The sequence below is a fragment of the Nannobrachium achirus genome, assembly GCF_963921795.1.
Source record: "Nannobrachium achirus genome assembly, chromosome: 19".
Lineage (NCBI taxonomy): Eukaryota > Metazoa > Chordata > Actinopteri > Myctophiformes > Myctophidae > Nannobrachium > Nannobrachium achirus.
Window position 1 is genome coordinate 40,509,988 of NC_137826.1, and position 23,841 is coordinate 40,533,828.

The 23,841-nt window shown below is 42.2% G+C and overlaps 1 protein-coding gene across 1 annotated transcript; it reads right to left on the reverse strand.

Annotated features, from left to right (window-relative positions):
• Positions 1-9,546: 9,546 nt before the first annotated feature.
• On the reverse strand, positions 9,547-23,146 carry abhd11 (abhydrolase domain containing 11). Its single transcript, XM_080749110.1, has 6 exons — positions 22,921-23,146; positions 20,981-21,119; positions 17,997-18,170; positions 16,480-16,650; positions 13,731-13,912; positions 9,547-12,271 (listed from the first exon to the last, which is right to left on the reverse strand). Exons 1-6 carry the CDS (start codon positions 23,028-23,030, stop codon positions 12,136-12,138), a joined length of 912 nt encoding a protein of 303 aa, XP_080605236.1. The 5' UTR covers positions 23,031-23,146; the 3' UTR covers positions 9,547-12,135.
• Positions 23,147-23,841: the final 695 nt, after the last annotated feature.

The following is a 23,841-nucleotide window of genomic DNA, read 5'->3' on the forward strand; positions in this document are numbered from 1 at the left end:
GGAGCAGCAGGAGCGGTTTTGCAGTTGCTAAATCGCACTGTGGTGAAGAAAAAAAGAGTTGAGCCGGAAGGCAAAGCTCTCTGTCTACCGAGCAATCTTCGTTCCTACTCTCACCTATGGTCATGAAGTGTGGGTCATGACCGAAAGTATAAGGTCACGGGTGCAAGCGGCCGAAATGGGTTTCCTCAGACGGGTGGCTGGTATCTCCCTTAGAGATAGGGTGAGAAGTTCAGTCACCCGAGAGAGACTTGGAGTAGAACCGCTGCTTAGGTGGTTCGGGCATTTAGTACGGATGCCCCCCGAGCGCCTTCTAGGAAGGTCCTCGATGCGCGTCCCACTGGGAAAAGACCCCGTGGCAGACCAAAGACCAGATGGAGGGATTATATCTCCAAACTGGCTTGGGAACGCCTCGGTATACTCCCTGAGGGAGTGGAGGAAGTTGCTCGGGATAAGGAAATCTGGAGGTCTCAGTTGGAATTGTTACCCCCACGACCCGATTCCGGATAAGCGGTTGAAGATGGATGGAAGTTCACAACGCCTCGCAGCGCGAGGCGTTGTGAGCTTGTAGATCTGCTATTTTTGGCTAAAGTTCTCAGAATATGGACGTTAGGGTTCAAGTGGTTAATAAAAAAGGAGAAAAAAAGTTTCTATCACACAAAAATTTGGAGGACGCACTGTAGTAACTCTGAGGACCCCCTAGGCAGGGTCCCAGACCCCCTGTTGAAGACCCCCTGCTGTACATAGAAGTGAAGTGAATATGTTTCTGAATCCTTTGTTTTCTTCAGGGTGTCAGGTCTGGAGGCCAAGCAGGACATGGAGCGGAGGACAGTGTCATTCTGCAGCAGGCGCTATGGGACCGGGACGAGGCCATAGAGAAGTGAGTCACACACACCGCTCACTCACTGTACGTCCAATTTTAAGAGCCCACACATTTAGACAGAGGAAGTAGGACAGAATAGATGACCTGGCTACTGCAGGGATGGATCTATTTTGAGGGGATGCGTCATGTTTTCTGTACAGGAAGAAGGCGATGGAGGCTGAACTCCTGCGCAGCAAGACGGAGCTGATGATGCTGAACAACCAGCTCCTGGAGGCCGTGCAGAGACGCCTGGAGCTCTCTCTGGAACTGGAAGCCTGGAAGGTAAAGACAAGAAAGACCTCACACTAGGGCATTCACCGAATAATCGAATATCAAAGTCACTATTCGACGTTGTTCACCGAAGTCGAATATTCGCTTATTTTTTTTATTTTTTATTGTTTTCTCTTTCTCCAATATATAGTTTATAAAGCTTGGTTAGATAGGAAGTCATAAGAATGAGTTGTCAACGCCCCTGGTGGATGAATTTGTTAATGCTCTATACCAGGGGTTCTCAAACCTTTTTAGGCCGTGACCCCCAAAATAAACATATATGAACTGGGAACAAGCACTTGGAATTGTAGGTATTACATTTAATTTGACTCGGTTCTGTAGATAAATATTGTGAAAATAGCAGATCTACATGCTCACAACGCCTCGCAACGCGAGGCGTTGTGAGCATGTAGATCGGCTATTTTCACAATGTTCGCCTCTTGCTTACTTAATATTTGACAGTTTGGCCAGTCCTGTCGAATATTCGACTATTCGAATACTTTGAGGTCGAATAATTAGAATACTAAAAATCACTATTCGTGAATGCCCTACCTGACACTGACTGGATGAGTTACAACAGTGGTTCTCAACCTTTTCAGGCCGCGACCCCCCAAATAATCATATTTGAACTGGGGACCCCCCCATTGTGAGCATGTAGATCGTCTATTTTCACAATTTCTGGCTCTAATATTTGACAATTTGGCCAATGTTTCATTCGTAATTTTAGAGGTACTAAAATGTCCTTAAATTGTCACTTTAGAAATGTGCAGATACCCTCTATACACTTAAACTTTATGTTGGTTTGTTTACTGTTGAGAGAGAAAAACAATGTTGCACATTAAGTTAATCATCTGGGGACCCTCCCTGGGGGTCCTGACCCACAGGTTGAGAGTTGCAACACAAAGAGGAGACAGCCATTACGCAAAAAAAAAAAATCCCCAGTGTTAAACCTGCAATCCATAACTTCTAACCCGGGATTCAAACCTGGCTGTCCTACATGAGAGACCACATTTCTACTTTGACAATAATCCCTCCTTGGTCAGGGGAGATATTGTGCTATGAGCTTCAGGCAAGTGTCCTATCTGACATGAGGATCTAAATTTCTCAATGAAAGTTTACAGAGAGACCACCTCCAACCATTTAGGCCTACTGTGTACTAGTTATATTGTATTACTATTATATTGAATTCAGCAACAGCCTGAAGATCTTTCCTCTCCATACGGGCAATCGAACCGGCAAATTGTGTGCTCCTCTAACCTTTGGTTCACCCCTGCCCTTTTGAATTATTTAATACAATTCTGACAATGTACAGATGTGTTAATTATATTTTGTGAAATCAGGTTAAGAATTGATTCAATGGCATGTGGGTTTTAAAGGTTAAAGGCCCTCTGGAGCGAGTTCATTATCTTTGTGTGCTATAGCAGCACCTAGTGGACAGTGGAGTTCATTATCTTTGTGTGCTATAGCAGCACCTAGTGGACAGTGGAGTGTACCAGAAAAGTGCCCCTTCCTGCTCTGAACAACATGCCATGTCTGGGAGGTGCTAGTTAGTGTTAATGTGTAATGAAGTGTTCAACACTGGAATTTAGTTTGATAGAGACAAAGCGAGTGAACCACAAGGTCTTGCAACCAGAACAAAAACAAACAAATAAAAAGACAAATAAAGGCATGAAAAAATAAATAAAAAGATGGGTAGGCTATAGGCATGAAGGAACAGATGGAACATTGTCTAGCATATGGCACTCAGCTAAAGAAAGGGTAGTGCACTGGAAAAAAAACATTATTAATTAGACACAGGATGTGCTTATACCCGCTGTGTTTCTTTCGGTCATTACTCTCCGCTGTTCTATTATGGTTGTTAAGCCTCTCTCTCTGACCAATGAGGTCATCTGCTGAGTGTCTAGTGCACCGTGTGGTGTAAACAGGAAGTAGACCGCAGCTTAACTGAACTCCTGTATTGATCCAACGCCCCCCCACACCACACACACACACACACACACACACACACACACACACACACACACACACACACACACACACACACTCACACTCACACACACACACACACACACACACACACACACACACACACACACACACACACACACACACACACGTCACAGACACAGACATGGGTGCGTGTGTACTGTGTACAGTGTTGTGAGTTTGTAGGTCGGTTATTTTGAAGGAAACAGGGAGTGGGCCAAGTACAGAGCCAACTATCTACAGTTTTTATATAGGGTTCCTTTAAGTTGTTAACCTGACTACTCCTGCTGGCGCCTGGCCCCTCATTATTCCTACATTGTTATTAATAAATTGTACAATACTTCGCAATATTAAGCAATGAGCTTTGTCTGTTATCCATGTGTATTCTACTGTTGGAATGTACGTAGGCTTATGTACAGTATGCCCAAAATAGGGACGCCGGGTTCAATGTGGTTTGATGCATGAATGTATCTTGGGCAATGCTCAAACAATTTCAAAAATAGTAAAAATAGCAGATCTACATGCTTCCAATGGCCTATTTTCACACAAAGTAGGCTAGGTTGTCGCCAGGGTTCATACAGTATGTGCAGTACACTGACGTGTCTGTGGCAAAGACTTTGTCTTGTCCCTGGCAAATTTTAGATTTTCTTTTTACACACGTATAATGTTCTTATTTTGATCAAAAGACCCAAGTACTAGTCGTTCTCAAACGTTTTATTTGCAAGGTCCTCTGACACTCTGAGAGTATACAATTGAACCCGTAAGGGTCCATTTGGTTCCATTTGAACACTTTCAGAGTTGTTATAGACTTGTTATGGTCATTTAGGGCTAGCTCTTTTCCAAAATGTCCACCACAAGCCAACATGGTGATGACCCTGGTTGTCGCAGTGCCAGAAGTAAAAAATAAAATTGTACAAAAAGACCCTACTGTATATGAGCCTCACAATTGGCAATACATTTCTGTGGGCCACTCTCTGCCTCTGGTGACCTGTGCGTGTCTGTGACGTTTGGTTGATTTCAGGAGGACGTCCAGCTGATCCTGCAGCAGCAGCTCCAGAACCAGCATCGGGCCGAGGCAGAGGCTGAGCAGGCCCAGAAGAAGTCCTCTCGCCTGGGCCTGCTGAGGAGGAACAACAAGCCTCTCGTCCAGAGGCCCGCCTCCTTCCCTGTCCCTGTCGCCGCTCCCGCTGCATCAGGCGCCATCACCATGACCAACCAGGTCTTCATCAACAAAGCTTCCTCTTCGGCGTATAAGCCACCTCCGTCCCCGGGTGTCAATGTGAACGCCGCTGCCGCCCCTGCCCCGGCCCCCCAGCGTAACTGGAGGGACAGGCTGAAGAGAGGGAAGACGGGTCGTCAGGGCGACCAGGATGCGGTGGGACAGCCATCACCGTCAACGTGGGGCAGGCAGGAAGCTTACCATAACAGGGAAGAGGCTTTCCATAATGTATCACTGGACTGACATGGCTGGTACAAAGCCTCTTCACTTAATTATCTGGCTATGGTGTATTCAGGGGAGCAACAATGACCTTTTACTGTGACTAGCATTATGCTGCTTGTGCTGTGGAAACACACACAATTATTCCGTTTTAATTTGATCTGTTTGTAGATTTATTTTCAATATGGTAGTGTAGGAAGAAAGGAAACCAAGGGCAGAGAGAGGAGACAGCATAAGAGTGTCTGCTATTAAAACGTTTTGTCATTTTATTGTCTGATCAGGCTTTTATGAACACCCTGAACAAATGTGATTGATTCAATATTTAGATATTTGATGTAAATGTTATCAGGCCCACCTCCTGCAGGGCCCCTACCCATACACACCCATTGTAACTTCAAACTCTATTTTAATCATAATAGATTCATCAAAAACACCCATTATTTTTTTGTGGTGCCTCCTAATATGTGAGCAGGCTGTGTTTTTTTGGATAACTTCTTTCATTTATTTGTAATAATATTTTATTGTATATATTTCTTTCCATTTTCCCAAAGAATTATTACAAATAAATGAAAAAGGTTATCGATTATTAGGAGGTTCGTATGAGTCACCAGAAAAAATAATGGGTGTTTTTGATGAATCTATCATGGTTAAAATAGAGTTTGAAGTTACAGTAGGTGTGTATGGGGAGGCGTCTTACAGGAGTAGGTCATAAAATGACCAAAAGTTTTATTGAAAGTGAAAAATCCCTTTAATTGTTATTCTAGGAGAGATGTGCCCGACAAGACAGGGTTTGGATTCGAACCCAGGTCTTTGTGCTCTTAAGGAGCATAATGTTTTTTTGTGCAATAACTGGCTGAGCTGAAATGAAATTCATTGGTTTGCACTTTTCTTTTTCTTTATTTTGTGTTACTATGTAGAATTAAAGGCATTAATATGACAAAAGGTTGTTCAAGTGTATTTCAGTGTAGTGTCACTAAGAATATCATTACAATGACCCTTCATTGTTTGCACTTCTGTTATTTAACATGATGTATGAGGGAACAGTTGTGACACTTATAGAAAATTAGGTTTTAGGACCCACCCAGTTTTTTGTTTTATTAATGTCTTTTTAAAGTCAGATGTGAAGATCCTGACAGTTTCTTGTGTTCTGCAAACCATGAATATAGTGTTTTACAACTAAAATCTGTTCTTCAGACTAGCACTCAATGAAAACAGATTTGGCATAGATAGGGCACACAACTCAAGATGAGGTGCGATGTACACACACCCCCCTAATGAAAATCAGAGCCTCACTAAATGAATGATGAAGTATTCAGGGAAGTTGAGTGAAACAAAACAAGTGATTCTACGTAAGCTATTATTTTCTGGAGATGTTGTGATTGGCTTACATGTGGGTAAGGGAGCACTCAGCTTGCTGGCTTGGATGACAGGCAAGTCAGTGTTTACTAAGGGGGTCATTACATGAGGTCGATTTTTTTGTAGACGATAGTTTTTACTATTGATTCGGCCATTTTGACACACGGAGACGCGGTTTCATGACCCTAACCGATACTTTTCCGAATTCGGCTCTGAAAGTGCATTTCTGCGGTTTCGCATCAGTTTCGCAACGGTGTAATATCGGAATTCGGCCGTGAGGGAGAGTGCGATGATGTCATAGCACCCCCTCCTCTGCTCCCCTTCCCCTGCTGCATATAAGTGTCAGTCTGTCAGACTAACCGAAAATGTATTATTATTATTTGTGTTGTTGTAGGCCTAATTAAAACCCAGAAAATAGCCCAGTGATCTATTAGCACAAACCTCATTTGAAAAATGTCAGGAGTAGTCTATATGAAAGCCTTTTAAAAATGTCTAATTACGCACAAGTCGTCGCACCTGGGCTGGTACCCTAGCTGGCCTGTCGGAGTTGCAACAGCTCTCCTCTCCGCAAAGTTAAATTAAACCATTAGGCTATGGTATTCCATTCTAAGCAAAGCTATGATTAATGACTATTTTGCGTCCCCCTTTTTCAACTTCTCACCAAAAAATACTGGATTAATTCTTCATGCACCGCGCCACATCACAGACGCAGCGGACTTCAGGTAATGAGTGAGTTATTGTAATATGCAACATGACTGTTGTCTGGTCTTGCACGTGCAAGGCACGCATGCAAGACAGTCATGTTGCCAATACTTAGCAACAGGCATGATGAATTTATTTTAAGAAGTACATTTTATTATTTTCCCTTGTAATCAAGGTATGGTAGACTACCATACCCATATGTGCCTCTGTAGGCTAGCCTACTCCGTTAGTTGCCTCGCATGGTGCGTTATACTTCTGTGTTGCAGCTAGAAGACAGAACTCACTTAATATAGCCCATCCCCGTAGATAATGTCCAGAAATATGCTCCATAGGCTATAAATGTTCCGACCTTCATCTTCCAGGTGACTTTTGTTGGTGTTTCACTTCACCTCGCTAAAAACCTCCTTTTGCGGGACTCATTGAATATGCGAACAGATGATAATAATATGGATTTGGGAGCATAGCCTAATTACAAAGCATGTCTCATTAAAAACAATATAGGCCTATATTTTATAGTTGAAGGGTAAATACACAGTATAGGCCTATGTAGGCTGGGAACAGTTACATGACACATTTTGCTTGAATTCATGCGTTGTCAACTTGTAGTAAACACAGAAAAACGAACCAACAACAAGGTGTAAACGCGACGTTTTTTGGGTAATAAATCCAAAACGAGACCGGCAGCGTTTCCAATCGTCCTGGTATAAAGACCCCCTAAGCCTAACCTCAACCTCACAATAAGCTATAACTAAACCTAACCTCACAACAAACTATATGGCTCCGACTTGTTTTCATCACAGAATGTTTAGAATACATTTGTGTATTCCGGTGGATACTCTGTCTGGATTACTCAAATTCTGGTAGAACAAACGTATTCATAGGATATGGAAAACTAAATGATCAGCAAAGATAGATTTTTATTTTTTTACTGTAAGCCTTTTAGGGTACAGTCACGCCAAAGTTAATTCTACTTGTGAGGGTGGATTCTGCTGGGGCCGTACCTATGTTAGGGGCGGCATAGCTCAGGGGTTAGAGCACGAAGGGTCCCCGAAGGCTTCCCAGTTCGAATCCGGGCTCCCCTTGTAATCGGGGGATATCTTAAAAAGTCCTGGAATAAATTCCTTACCAAAACATTTCTTCACCAATGTGTTTGTAAAGGTGTCTAGTAACACATCTCACAAAGACTGAAATTCAGTTTCCCTAGGAACATCTTTGACAGCTAGGGTAATTATGGGTCTCATTCACTCAATAGGCCTACACTATACTATAAGGGAAAAAAATCACTCCCAAAAAATATGCTTTAAGTGGGATGTGAGGGGTCTAACTAGGTGTTTTTAATTATTCTGAATCCATTGCAAGCATTTGTTTTGCACAAAAAAAAACATTCGTTGGGTTAAAAACAGCCCATAAAATGATGGTTTAGTGATGAGTCATCACTTTTCACAGTGGTATGGGGGTCCATTTCTAGCCCAAGGAATGTTTTTGGTGCAAAACAAATGCTTGCAATGGATTCGGAATAATTAAAAACACCTAGTTAGACACCTCACATCCCACTTAAAGCATATTTTTTGGGAGTGTTTTTTTCCCCTATAGTATAGTGTATAGTGAGTGAATGAGACCCAGAATTACCCTAGCTGTCAAAGATTTTCCTAGGGAAACTGAATTTCAGTCTTTGTGAGATGTGTTACTAGACACCTTTACAAACACATTGGTGAAGATTTTTTTTGTAAGGAATTTATTCCAGGATTTGACACTATTTCTAAAGATATCCCCCGATTATTGAGTTAATGTCGAAGAGTCCTTGGGCAAGACTCTGAACCCCTAATTGCTCCCGGTGAGTAGGTTGGTGCCTTGCATGGTTTCCTCTGCCACCGGTGTATGAATGTGTGCGTGAATGGGTGAATGTAATGCACAATCTATGTAAAGCGCTTTGGATAAAAGCGCTATATAAATGCACCATTTACCATTTTATGTTCCCCAGGTTCTATGTTCCCCATTTACTCCCACAAAAAAGGTTCTATGTTCCCCACTTACCCAAAAAAGGTCCTATGTTCCCCAGGTTCTATGTTCCCCACTTACCCCCCCCCCCCCCCCCCCCCCCCCCCAAAAAAAGGTTCTATGTTCCCCACTCAACTTAAAAAAGGTTCTATGTTCCCCACTCATCCAAAAATGCAGGAAATATTCATTTCTAATAATGAATAAAAACTCAAAACACACAATAATGGGGAGAAATTATGAATACTAGTGGGACAGGGAGACTAGGGACATCTGGACACCATACTTGTTATGACTGGGCAGCTGGACACATAGTCATAGTCATGATGCCTGGACATCTGGGCATTTGGTGGGCACTTAGGGGTGGAGACATCTGGGCAACCTGGGGATTCCCACATGTTCTTAGTGCCCACTGCCCAGATGTCCCACCATTTCCTGCATTTGAGTTGGGAACATATACATTTATTTATTTTTTGGTGGGGAACATACAGTAGATCCTTTTTTTTTTTTTTTGGTTGAGCGGGGAACATAGAACCTTTTTGTGGGGAGGGTGGGTGGGGAACATAGAACCTTTTTTGGGAGGAAGTGGGGAACATAGAACCTTTTTGTGGGGAGGGTGGGTGGGGAACATAGAACCTTTTTTGGGAGGAAGTGGGGAACATAGAACCTGGGGAACATAGGGTGGACCCCGATTCGGGCAATGCTTTTCAATGGGAACAGTGTGTATTTTTCCAAATGGCAAGAAACCACCCCATTCCCATTGAAAAGCATTGGCAGAATTTGCCCTTATAGGTAGAATAAAAGTGCGATGTGACCGTTCCCTTAGGGACATTTTTTATTAGAGAGAAATTTACATGTATAAAAACAGAGATGATTTCTCCTGAGGATTTAAGCCACACCATGAGACATGTTGACAGGGACTTTAAATCTTCCATTTTTATTAGTTATCAGTTATAGATTTGACATTTTTCAATATGTATATATCTAAACAAGTCACTCAAGTATGCTTCTCTCACTCACACACACAGAAATTATATACTATATGCCATTATCTAGAACAGTGTTTCCCCAACCTTTTTTCTGCCACGGCACCCCTTTCATAGCCAAAAGATCCCAGGGCACACTTTTCATAGCCAAAAGATCCCAGGGCACAAATAGATATATGTTGTGCGTGTGTGTGTGGCCATTTTCAAAATATTTGCCTTTCTTATATTATTTTACAATTTGGGCAATGTTTTACCAGTTTATATAGTTTGTTGATTACTTTTGATGCAGTAATGGACTTTTTTCTATTCTTTTCTAAGTCCCTAAATTCTGACTTCACTGTCAAATTGCTAAGGGCACATCAAAGTATCTCAAAGGGCACACCAAAGGTCTGCGAGAACTGGTTGAGAAACACTGATCTAGAATACCATTATCTAGAATAAATGATTTACTGTCAGTTTTTCAAAAAGAAAGCTGAAATCTTTTTAACACACAGAACAACAAATTCACAACTGTAGACAAGAGAAAAGGCATGCTCATAGTAAAGTACATTACTACACACTCTTCAATTAAAATTTGATGTGGGTGTATAAATAAATTCAAAATTTGTATATAACCAACTCTGTGGTTCCCTTTGACACATTCTTGGCCAACAGCAAGGCAGCGGATACTTGATCCAGATCCTGTATTCATCATATACAAATGCAACCTCCCCACACCCCTCTGCCGTTGTGCAATGAAAGACAAACTGACCAGCGGTCAGTGTTTGAGAGATACAGCGAGAGGGCTTTCCTGCTTCATTCCAAAAAGGGATACCCCACTTAAAACAAAAGGAGCAAGTTACACGTCACTCACATCCAATTTTTTTCTGATTCACATCTGATATACAGTATAATTCTTTCATTCAGACCTGGCTTTTATATACCCTTGATGACACACCAAATTCAACACTAAACGCCATAAAATGATATCTAGCGGAAAATCTAGCAAAGATTCCCGACGAAACAATGCACATACGTAGATCTGGCAACCCAGCTGCCAATCTCAATTCTGCTGGCTGTCTTTAACCATATCCACACCGTAGACATTTTGCTCTTCCTTCATACTCAGGCAGTGAGAAAACGCAACCCTCTAGTTTTAGGCAAGAGTAAAATGTCCATTGTGTGAATATTGTCCATTGTAAACTGTTACCAAGTTTAACAAAGATAACATGGAAAGTCTACATATGAGGCACATACATATACATATATATTCACAGACATCACACCCTGCTTAAATATGGCAGTGTCATTGTTCCACTGTATTTTTCCAACATATATGATGATTATACAATATTAAGTATTACAGCATATGTTTGTTACATACGTACCCATACAGTGTTGCTCTTACTGTTCATTGCCTACACACTTTAAGTGGTGTACAAGTAATGTATCCAAGTTAAAGTTCTCTTTTCCAATAAAAACTGTAGATCCACACATAACTCACATACTCAGACAAGACAGCAATACAGACATGGCTGCTTACCAGCCTGACAGAAGCAGATGTAGAGTATTAAGAGAACAGAAAAGGTAGAATAAAGTGTTGAAACCTGGGAGATTCAGGAGGCAGCTTGATAATACTACATTGAGGAGTAATGGTTCGCTCTTCTTCTTCTTAGCATAAAAATATATCCGTGACATCAAGTCGCGAAAGAGTAATGGAGGAATAGATATCTACAACTTGGCCTGTGGAACAAATACAAAGAGGAGACGTGGGGAAAACTGTGTCAAATCTCAGACCAAAATACTAAATATGCCACTATAACGAAAACAAAATGGTTTGCAGCAACTGTGCTCACAAAGTTTGTATTGCGGCCTCTCTACAGAACTAGAGGTGTCTATGAAAAGTAATATTTTTTGCTTAACATTCCACATTCTTGTTTTCTGTTCGTAAAGCTTCGTTTCTTTACTTGATTTTCTTACAGTTCACTGCAGTTTTGCTTTATATAGTGTACATATAATTTCTTGGTAAGTTCCTCAGTAACACACCCCTTCAATATACTTGGCCAAAAACATCTTTTCTACAAAGATGACAAAACAGTTTGACATAGGAAATGGTATTGTGCAAGCGAGAGGTTCTTTGGATTAGTAAGTGGTCCAATACAATCTCCCCTCATGTTAAAAACTAAAATGTTTTATTTTATATGATCTAATCACTTACTAAAAATGGTAAACCTACAGTACTTAACCACGTATAACTCTACAAACTGAATGAACTTACATTACTACATGTCTAGTGGAAAGAATAAGAAATGTCCTAAACATCTACGGCTACATACATACTACCCTTGAGAACATTTTAAAATGGTCAGTTCTGACCCACATGGACAGGGTACATTTGGTCCAGGATTAGCGAGTATTAGCTACAGTCAACGAGCTCCACCTCATCATTGTCGAAGCTGCTTGAGTGGGTGTGACTGCCACCCCGCGCCCAGAACGCGAAGTTCTGCAACTTGATGCCAAGGGAGTTCAGCAGGGGGTTGGGTTTAAGGGGGTGGTGGTGAAGACTAAGACTGCAGAAAGGATATGATGGAGCTGATGAAGTCTAAAGGTTTGTCTGCATGGATCCAGTGGCTGGCGTCTGGGATGTACTGGATGTCGGCGTAAGGGAACAGACGCTGGATCTCTGGGTAGTCGTCCGAGCTGCAGCAGACATCAGGCAACATGCAGAGCAGGACAGAGGAGGAAAGAACAGTGAGAGGGTGTAGCGTCAGAGGCACACAATATAACAATATAGGTTTATACTTAACGGTACCACTTAAACCCTATATATAGTAAATACTCTATTGTACGACAAATGGTGAAAATAGCCAATCTAGAAGCTCACCATGAGTTACCGACAAGTGAGTGAGTAGATGTGGTATTTTCACCAAATGTTTGCCTATCTTTGCAGAATGTTCACCTATTTCTGCCGAATGTGGGTTATCCTGGAGCCTACAACGCGATTCATTTCTGATGTGTTGTGAACTCACAGATCATCCATTTTTGGCCACGGCGAAAATAGGAGGGATATAGAGGGATATTTAGTGTAGAGCGAAAACAGAATGGGCCTAGTATTAGAGCCCTTGGGAATACAGTCAACGTATGTATGTTACAAGCTGCTCCAACAACACAATTCCCACTGAGGAAATTGAGCAAACTGAGTAAAGTTTATGTTTCTTATTTTAGGATTACTCACCAGACAACACCTGGTCTGATAAACCGAGGAACATTTTCCTCAACACCAACTTGTGGCGTCCATAGTACAGTTACAGTAGCCTGGGATCGCTTCCAATTTCAGGCTTTTGATCCGGTCGGGAGTGGATAGCGTCCCAAGTCATTTTGTAGTCAAAACGGACTACACTTTGCCCGGAAATACCAAACCGGACTCCGTTTTAACCCAAAACAATTCCCCGCGGTTAATGACATAATTTTAGTACCTACCCAATAAAACCCTTGATGCGGTGTAGTTTTCATATTTTTTTAAAAGTTCGTTTGGTATGTCCATCTTTAATCCAACTCGCAGCGACTGGCAAGACTACACTCCTCTAGCATTTAAATAGGGATTAGTTAAACAAACGGGGAACCAAAACAAAGCGACGCCGTTTCTTCTGCCATCCGGTCTAGGATGCCATCCGGTCTAGACCGGATCAAACGACCTGTTTAGTAAACGAACACCAGGCTTTCCCCCGAGAAATAGGGCTGTCACGATATGACATTTTACATGACGATTAATTGTCACTCAAATAATTGGCGATTAACGATTTAATTGTGTTTTTGACGTTGATAATTACATTTCTGTTTGGCTTTTAGGTTTTGAAGTTGTACATGGTAGATATGACACATAACCTAAATATACAAAGCAATTACTGACATATTTGACAACTTACTACTTAAAAAATAACTTTGATAGTGGAAATAGCCGATCTACAAGCTCACAACGCGCGCGATGCGTTGTGAGCTTGTAGATCTGCTATTTCCACTATTTCGGATTTTTTTTTTTTATGACGATTATGACAAAATAATTGCGATAATGTCAAATAATCACGATTAGACGATTATGTAATAATTGTGACAGCCCTACAGAGAAAGCCTGGTGACGCGAGGTTTACAGTTACAGTACCTGATGTACGCCGAGCTGGCTCCTCCCAGGAAGAGCGTGGGACCCTCGTAGCTGGTGTCCAGGCTGGGGAAGCTCATGATGTCCTCCAGGTGGTTTGAGATGGCTTTCAGGTTGACTCTCCAGGTGTAGTGACCATTATCCACCACCAGGTTGGTCAACAGGAACTGACGCACCGAGTGCTCCTGAGGAAGGAAGCGGCAAAATAATCCTCCTGTACTCTAGATGAAACTACTAGTTAGTAGTAGATGTCACCCTCTGCAAGGGGGTGACATCGTCATCACCTGTTCTTCCCTGTTAAAATAAAGGTATCTATATCTGTCAAACCACTCTCCCTGACAGACTCACGCAAACCTATTTCAAAGATGCCGACTGTGCTATAGAATAAAGGTCATTTAAGGAGTGACCATCTGTTGTTACCTCGGTGTACATCTCCTGCCAGTATAAATGTGTGTGGGATGTTTGTGTTAGGGGGTGCTGTAGGAAGCTCTGGAGGATATTTGTGTTAGGGGGTGCAGTGGGAAGCTCTGGAGGGAGACACTATTTTCTCTCTGCTGTGAAGATATCTACAACTAGTAGGACGCCTCAGGGCGACACGCACCAATTCTTGGCCATCTGGCCAATGATGTATATCGGACCAGTTACCCATATATGGAGACCCCTGGTACCCATGTATGGAGAGACCCATGTACAGTATATGGAGATATGATTATTCGTTATGTGAAAGTCCTATGACGTCTATGACATCTGACATCATACCCTTTTATGCCCATACATGGAGATCTATGTCTGTAGAGCCAGCCACACAGATATGGGCTGTCTTAGCCATCTGTCTTGGCCATATATGGATTTCTTAGATATGGGCTTAATATTGATGACATCAGGGACATATGGGCATAAAAGGGATTCTGTTAGTGTGACATCACAGTGAAGCCAGAGCGTGATGTCAGAGTGACAAACCCATAGAACCACATACGGACAAGCTGTGACTGTTCACATACTAATCTGCGACCTACTATCGCAATAAAGAATGAAGTTTGATTCCTGACATTGCAGTCCTGCATCTTCCTGATCCACTTACTTATAGTAACACCAAGAACTTCCATTACAACTGCAAAACCATGGAGCGATAGGAGTGAGACCCCTATCATGTTCTGAACAGTGAATATGAATTTTTACCATAAAATAGGAGATACAAAAAGTTAAGATTGAAGCACTCCTTTGTGCATCAGTTGACCCTAAGATTTTATTTGGAGCTTAAACGCACACTAGCCAGATTTGTAGTATGTTGGAAGGTTGTCATCCTCTAATGTTGTAAGGTCACGTGATTGTATGAGATCGTAATATTATGAAATGTTATGTTAAATTGATGTATTTATTTGTGTGTTGCTGGTAATGATGCAAGACATATTTCGGATCAGTCCGACAATAAAGTATCATCATCATCCCTTTACAACACCTAAAGGCCTCTACACTACAATCGGTCTCGTCCTGACTATGACGGGAGATCAGATTAGGAGAGTCTCATGTTTGAAAAAAGACAGACTAGGCTTGATTGATCACAATATAGTCGTCACAGGACAATTATGAGTTTCCTACAATCTCTAATTACGTTATCGCCGATTATGTAATTTGATCACAATATAGTCGTCACAGGACAATTATGAGTTTCCTACAATCTCTAATTAAGTTATCGCCGATTATGTAATTACAAAATGCTAATTTTTAGCGCAAATAGGTTTATATTTAGTTTTATCACACCATGTTTAGATGTCCTTCTCCTGGCTGCGAGGACATGATATTTTTGTGTGTGTTGGAACCTCTGAGCACAGCCCACATTGGCACTGATCATTTTCATAACATGGCAGGTGATATAGAAACTCCTGCTGGTTTGCGTCGCTTTGTAAGCGGCTGCGCTTTACCCACTTTCTCACTTGCATAGGTGTGTAGTAGCTACTTTTAGATGTTACTGTACTATTATAGTGATTCCTAACAGTCGCCAACAGGCACCGTCCCAAGTGCTGATAGCCAGCCACAGGTCCACATTGTAGCAACAGAGTAAACAATGTTACACAACTTGCGCTGTTAATTATGAACGTTAACGTTTTAACTTACAAGTGAAGTTTATACAGGGAAAGGGAGTCTTGCCTGCTGTGCTGAACCAACGGGGTCATGCCTATGTTCCCTCACTGAGGTTAAGGTTAGGGTTAGGCATAGTGGTTAACATTGAGGGAACATAGGGCTGAGGGAACTTGAGCATGGACCCGAACCAACATGGGTGTCACAGACAGTCTCAGCGTGACCAGACACAAAAACACAGGGGTGCAACCGAGCGTGCACAACCCAGACACATTGGGTGGCAGCGTGACGTTCATACTGACTTGCTGTGTGCAAACCTTTGTTATTGTTGATGCATGCGTGACGTGATAAAAGCTTGTTTTCACATCGGTAGGTCAGGAAATTAATCAGTACATTTATAGAGGAACATTTTCATATTTACTTGCTGTGTGCAAACCTTTGTTGATCATGTGTGATGTGATAAAAGCAATTGTTTTTTCACATGGTAGGTCAGGAAATGAATCAGTAAAAAACTAAAACATTCAAATGGCAATTTCAACATTCGAAGATTATATTTTTTTATAATCACAGCACTAGTTCATTGCACCTTTTTCTCTTGCAAATAAAACAGACTCTCGTATCATAGAGGAAGGGTACACACAAAGCTCAAATAAAAACCAAGAAGAATACTGACCTTGACCAGCGAGCGCAACTGGTCCTCGGCCATTCGTCTGGCGGTGGAGCGAGGGATGTCACTGGAGATCTTCATGTTCTGCATGGCTCTAATGTAGGAGTGGAAGTTTGTGCGGGTGGTGGTCTGAGCCGGACTGATGTCCACCACCACCAATCTCTCCACAAGATTGGGCTGAGGGTGGAGGCGGAACAGGGCGAGAGTTGAGATAGGAAGGGACAAAAGGACACAAGATGAGTGAGGGCGAGGGGGAGAACAAGATACACCAGTAAGACTCCCTAATCGGGAGATAAGCGACCGTTGGTCGCTTATCTCCATAAATAGAGCAAAAATGTGTTTTTCCAAAATCTTCCTGATCCATGTTGTTGACATGAGTGTAGACATACTGTGTAGTGATTTTCGTGATTTTAGGGCAAAATCTGAATCGGCCTCATGGTGGCGCTAGAGGGCCATGTGAGAAATGAGGGGTGGGGTCTCCGCGCCGCCAAGGCGGACGAATAGGTACCGGCCCCGGCTCTCCCGGTCGCTCCTAGGCCGAGTTACGGCATTTTATGTGAGCTGCAGTGGCAGGGGGTCCTCCACTGGGGGCGCCACCACTTTTGCATCCGTTCTGGAGCACCAGGAGTGGGTGGTCCCCGGGAATGCCCCGTGAGCAGCCCCGTTGGGGTGGTCATTTGGTCATTTTTGCACATTTGGTAATTTTTTACACCTGGGGGTCCCCCAGGGACCTGGGGGTCCCCGAAACTCCGGGGGTCCTTGGAGGTTGTAGTTTGGCAGGCAAGGAGTGTGTGTGCAAAATCTGGCATGGATCGGGGCAACGGTTGCAGAGATATGAGCAGGGCAAAAGTGTGACGTGTGACGTGTGACAGAGGGAGTGACGGAGGGAGTGACGGAGGGAGTGACGGAGGGACAGCCGGTGGAGGTTTGGATAGTGTGCAAGTAACTGCGACCTACGGTCGCAACTACACCACTAAGATACCCATGTACCTGACAAAATACTTCCAAAACGTCAAGACTGTCCACAATTACAACAACAGAGGCAGCTCCACACAGATCACGTTCAACCCAGATTCGACTCAAACAAAGGGTCAAATTTGTTCTCCTGCTATACCGCTAAAATGACGAACGCCCTACCCAAGGCCTTAAAGGAGTGTAAATCCCTACCTTCCTTTAAAACCACTCTGAAAAGCCACTTACAGGCAGCTGCTACTCGTAATTGGTAACAGTAAACTTAGCCCAACCTTACCTCCCCCCTAACCTTTCTATTCTACCATTTATTTTTGCATCGTGTTTTTACGACAGTTTTTCTTATTTTCTTTAGCACTGTGTTTTATCTGTCTGTCATTCAATGTTATACGAGTTAAAAATAGGATCTCAATTTAAATAAGTAATTTGCTTACTTGACCTTGCACTGTCATGAAACTGTATCTTTTCCTATGCAAACTTCTAATAAATTCTTCAATCAATCAAACACTCTTGGGATCATGATAAATTCATGGTGACATTTCAGCCTCCTCTACCTGTGTAAGGGCTGTCGTCATGGCTACTTTGCCTCCCATGCTGTGGCCAATCAGGACACACTTGTCGATGCGCAGCTGGGCCAGCAGGTGTTTCAAGTCGTTGGTCATCGCCTCGTAGGTCAGCACGTCGCTGTGTGTGCTGTTCCCGTGGTTACGGGCGTCTACGGTCAGCACCTAACTGGACAAAGTATAGTTAGAACACTTGGGATGGGGGGAAAGGGGGGGACACGGGGTGGGTACATCTGATAATCACTTGCTAGCAGCCAAAGTGATGGTTATTTAACAGCATTTACAGGGACACATACCAGCAGGAATCCTAAATGGTAAATGTCCAATTTGTAGGGCTGTCCGGATGAACTTTTCTCAAGCTTCAGATATTCGACAACTAGTTCTAAATTAATTCGCCAATAAAAACAAATCAAGGTTTTTTTGCGAGTAGGTTATCTTCACTGAGATCAGTAATTTATGTTAAGTACAGAAAGTCATGTCTGGAGATCCAATCACTTTGTCGTGACTGGTTAAAACCAGGACATGTCAACTTAAAAAATGACTATAGTAACTCTGGGAATCAGCTGAGGCAGAAAGACAACCCCAAGCCGTGTTGGATGGAGAAGAGTCGTAGATGGCCTATGATCCACTGGGTGCGATGGGCCCAAGTAAAAGTAAGAAAGTAGTAACATGTAGTTAAAAAGCAATACTGTTCTTGTGAAGTAGTTTTGTACACAAGATGAAGTATTTATTAAAAAAACCACTGTGTCCATATATATAGAGACAAGCTTTGTGCAAACTGGCCTTGCACTGCTTCACGGGCAAATTGAAATAGCAAATTTTATAAATACATAACCTACAAACTTCTTCACAGGAGCAATGTTGTTTTAAGATTATTATTATTATTTTGATAATAAACACTACGTTCTACACTATGTTCAGTGGATCTCTTCATTACAAATCATCACAATGTTCTTGTGAAGCGTTTTATTCATAGAGGTGAAATATTTATAAAGATCATTAGGTCCATTTGGCCAAAGGGGACAACTACCTTGGCATGCACATCGCTATGTGGAACACGCAGTACACGTACAAGCTGCAGACAGCAGACGGCAGATTTAAACCAGAAAATATTGGCAATTTCTTTTCAGCCGAGACCTAATTTCATAGCACATGAACTTCCTGTCACTTTCTCAGGGTTGTGTCCAGGCACTGAGTCAGAGACTGCTATATTGTGCACTTGTGGCAGTGTACAAGATTCATTGCACATTGATGGGTGCATTACATAACTGTAAGAAGAATAGAATACAGACTCACATGCTCCAAACCAAAGGATTTTCTTTTTTAATAAATCCTGCCCAGGAGCCCAGATCATAAAATATAAAATGTATTGGGGCATGTGAGTGTGAGGGTTCTATTCTTCTTCCTGATCCTATCTTACCTAGCCCTGAAACATGACAGTTGTATGACACGGCCGCCATGCTTCCACCTCAACCTAGTGTCGAGCAGTAAGCCAATTTGCCACGGCAGGCTAAACAAATGCTCAGATTTCAAAAATAAAGTGCTTAGTGAAGGCTCATGGGTGTCAGAATACGGGCCGCTCGACCAGAATTACTGGCCGCCGCAGTATTGTTTAATAAGAAGCATTTTAATCCGATCGTTTTCAGTTTTTCCTTGTATTTCCTGGTTTTACCCATGCGCATCTATTGGTTGTAACGTGTTTAGTTTTACCTGATTGTCCGAGGACTTTTAGTGCAGCCAACGATCGGATTAAAATGCTTTTTATTAAACAATACTGGAGCAGCCAGTAATTCTGGTATTCTGACAAATCCAGACCAAATCCGATTTGGTTCTCAAATCTGATCTTTTGGCCCGACTTTTCACACTGCATTTGCAAGTGACACAGATCTGATCTGTGCGTTCTGACTGATTTTAACAGCGTCAGCCCAAAGCTGCCCTGCGTCTACATATCTGCTTTGGTTACCGTGGTAACGACGTCGGCGTCATGACGTCACGTCACAACGTTGACGCTAGTTGATCACATGTTCAGGAAATGCGACATAACAGACAAGCGACAACAAAAACTTTTTCTCTCCTTTTCTTCACTCTTGTGTTTCGCTCTTCTCTCTGGTTGTATCTATTTAGCTCACGTGTTTTCTCTCTCCTCTCTTGTTTTTCTCATGTGCTCAACGTGCTGTAATATGCGCTGTAATCAAATAGTAAATAATCGCACTCTGTAATGACGTCGGCGCTCCGCGCTCGGGTTGCGCAGCACAAGTGACGCTTGGCCAGTTTGATGTGGCTTGCATGTGACCTGCATACAACTCAATGGGGTGGATGTGGTTGCTGCTTTCAGACTGAGTCAGATGTCCTCAGATCCGATATGGATCGGATTTGAAACTACCTGTGGATGTGGTTTTTCAAAATCGGATTTCATGTGACCTGCATGTGACATGTTTGGATTTAGACTATTTAAAAAAAAATCGGATTCCACTTTTGAAGTGACTCAGATCTGATTCAGGCTAGATTTCAGTGGCAGTGTAAAGCCGGCCTAAGCACTTTATTTTTGAAATCTGAACGTTTGTTTAGCCTGCCGTGGCAAATTGGCTCACTGCTCGACACCAGGTTGAGGTGGAATCATGACGGTCGTGTCATACGACCAATGATGTGTGTATTCTATCAGTGTTGCATAGGCTGTGACATCTGAGAAAGAGAGCAATATATGTCTCACTTTTAGAACTTTAGATTCACTCAAGATTCAACGTTTTTGACAGGCAAAACAAATATAGCGTCCATCATTTGCAAACCTGGGGTGACTTGCTTTTTTTCTTTTGGCAACTACTGCCCTTGTGATAAACCCGATTGCCTGGGGGAAGTAGCTTCGTTTTTTGGAGTCTACTGCCCTTGGTCTTGTGGAAAGGAAAGCTATTTATTACACATGTTGTTAATGCGGTTTTAAAGTGAAAGTGTTACATTATTTTCTGCCCCTGCATTACCTTCCTGCCTGTACGCTGCACCAGGGACTTGGCTATTGAGTGGAAGTTGGACTTGCTGCCAAATAGGCCATGAAGAAAGACAAGCGGGGTGCTGTCTTCTCCTTTCCCGTCGAACACATCGTAGGTCAGGTTGACCGGGCTGAAAAATAATACAATTCAATTCAAAGGAGCTTTATTAGCATGAGAAAACATACATTTACATTGCCAAAGCAAGGGTCAAAAGACTCAAAATATAATAAAAACAGTAGAAAATATATACAGTTGGAGGGGATACAGCATTGTGTAAACAGAGCTATGTCACATTGTGTCGTTATATGCAGTATATACAGGGCATGAAGATTTTTGGAACAAATAGGGGCATTTATTTTTTCTCAATACGATTTCAATAGTAGGCCTATACTAAAAAAGCCTCAGATTATTTTATCGCAACAGTTCACAAATCTTGCTGCTGTGTTCGCACATTGTTGTATTTCTCCCAGTAGGTATGGGATATGGGAGTTTTTTTGTCGTTGGTCATGTTTCCAAACTCAAAATACTTCATGAGTTATCTTCTCATCTGAGAGAGTTTAGTGGTTCAAAAGGTCAGCATTGAGATTTGAGAACAGGAGATATTTCCCATACAGAGAACTAAGTAGGGAATAGGAATGATTCATGGCACAGAACTCCAAGGCGTGGCAGGCTGGCATGGAATGGCCTGCGAATGTGACCAAAGTTGGAAATATGTATAGTCTACCATAGTCTGTCAATAAACTCATCATAGATGTATCACAACAAGTATACAAATTACAAACTAAACAATCTGCCTGTGCCATTGTTTCTCTTTGGTTCCCTGTTTTCACAACTAACTGCATTTAATACGACAACTGATGTAGAAGACTAACAATGCCACACATCACCACTCACTGGCAAAACAAGTCAATTATGATAAATCACCAGAGACATAGATGTGTAACTATTTTGTCAGGTAGTCTAGTAGGCCCTACACTGATTCATTTTGAGAATGTCCATTTGTAACTAAAAGTTGTATTAAATTGAACCAATTTGGACCAGTAATGGTGCATTGCTTACATTTGTACAACTCTCTCAGAAGTTAAATTAACAAACTAAATGAATGTGACACAGATCATTAGGTTCTGGTTCTTTGCTAACTGCCATAGCAGCAGGGTAGGCACTAGGCATGGGGTCTGAAAGTCATTTGAACGGCGTTTAAAAATGTAACGGTTCACAATGGACGCTCCCATATCATTTCCCTGCAAAAAGACAAGTGATTCGTTTAGATCTCCAACCAAAGCGTCCCTGGATTTAAACCACAATGAATGAATCATGCATGGATCATCATTGACTTGGAGATCTGCTAGGAGAGGAGAGGAGAGGACGCTAGTCAGTGCATTAGCAGAGAGCAGCATGATGCTCACACAGAGGACATATCGCTACCCAGTGGAGGAAAAATTACTCACGTATTTTACTTGAGTAAAAGTATCAATACTGCAATGTAGAAATACTCCGTTACAAGTACACGTCCGGAATTCAAAATGTACTCGAGTAAAAGTACAAAAGTATTGGCATCAAAATGTACTTAAAGTACCAAAAAGAAAGTAATAGTCCTACTCATTATGCAGAATGTCCCATTTCACAAGTTTTCAAATGTATAAAATGTATTAAAAGAATATTTTGAAAATTGCCGAAATGTATACAGGGCTGAAGTGGTTAATGTATGTTTTGTAATAATAATCTAAATCTACAAAGTAACTACCACACAGGGGTGAGATGCTAAAGTTTTCAAATAAATGCAGTGGAGTTAAAACTAAAAGTATAATATTTGGTTCCGAGATGTGTAGTGGAGCAGAAGTAAAAATACTGAAAATTGGAAACACTCCAGTCCAGTAAAGTACAAATACCTCAAAGTCCAGTACTTGAGTAAATGTACTCAGTTACTTCACCTGGTGGGTGATGGTCCTTCGCACATGTCCCGATGCGCCGCCGTTACAAAACACGCCGCCGTCCTCCTGCCCAGCAGTCCTCTCTGGATGATGCGATGGAAAACACTCATGGTAAGAAGTTAGAGCAACGATTATCGCAGGTTGAGATTAAGTAACGAGCATGTGGATTTAAATGTGACCCATTTACATGCAGCAGTCAATGAATCAGTGAGAGTCCCGTCTGGAATTTAGCAGAGGAAGGAGAGCTCTTTGCCTTTCACACTACAGCTGATGGTGCGTGATGACGTAGAGCTGCAGAATCACAGACGTGCGTGACACACGTTCGACGCGCTAATGTAATGCAAATGTGACGCGCTAGGAGGCGCCAGAGTAACACCAACTATCTGCACGTGGGTTCATGCGGAGCTGGAGACTGCAGTTTCAAGGTGGGTGAACTTTTACAGGATTTTTGTTAGGGTTTGATTGATTGATTGATTGATTGATTGATTGATTGATTGATTGATTGATTGATTGATTCATTCATTCATTGATTCATTGATTCATTGATTGATTCATTGGGCTATTACTATTAGAGGTTTGCATAGGAAAAGGTACAGTTTCCATTCTTAGCTCCATATCCAAAGTCATGGAGAAAATAGTCTACGAACAGATTGCAAGATATCTCCATGACCATGAGAACAATCTGATTTACGAGTTCCAATCTGGATTCAGAAAATCTCATTCCACTGACACATGCCTTCTTTATTTGACTGACCAAATCAAGCGCGAAGCGGATATCTGCAAATATAGCAGCATGGTCATGATGGACCTCCAGAAAGCATTTGACACTCTATTCTGATTGAGAAACGAAAAGCCATCGGTCTTGACAGCGCAGCAGTGAGTTGGATGCAATCTTACCTGGTGGGGAGGGAACAGGTGGTG

Coding starts and splice junctions, on each gene's coding strand:
- abhd11 (XM_080749110.1), bottom strand. CDS start 23,030: ATGAGTGTTTTCCATCGCATCATCCAGAGAGGACTGCTGGGCAGGAGG. Junction 16,651..17,996: donor TGACGACAGCCCTTACACAG/GTAGAGGAGGCT, acceptor CTCCACCCTCAG/CCCAATCTTGTGGAGAGATT. Junction 12,272..13,730: donor GCCAGCTCGGCGTACATCAG/GTACTGTAACTG, acceptor TGTCTGCTGCAG/CTCGGACGACTACCCAGAGA.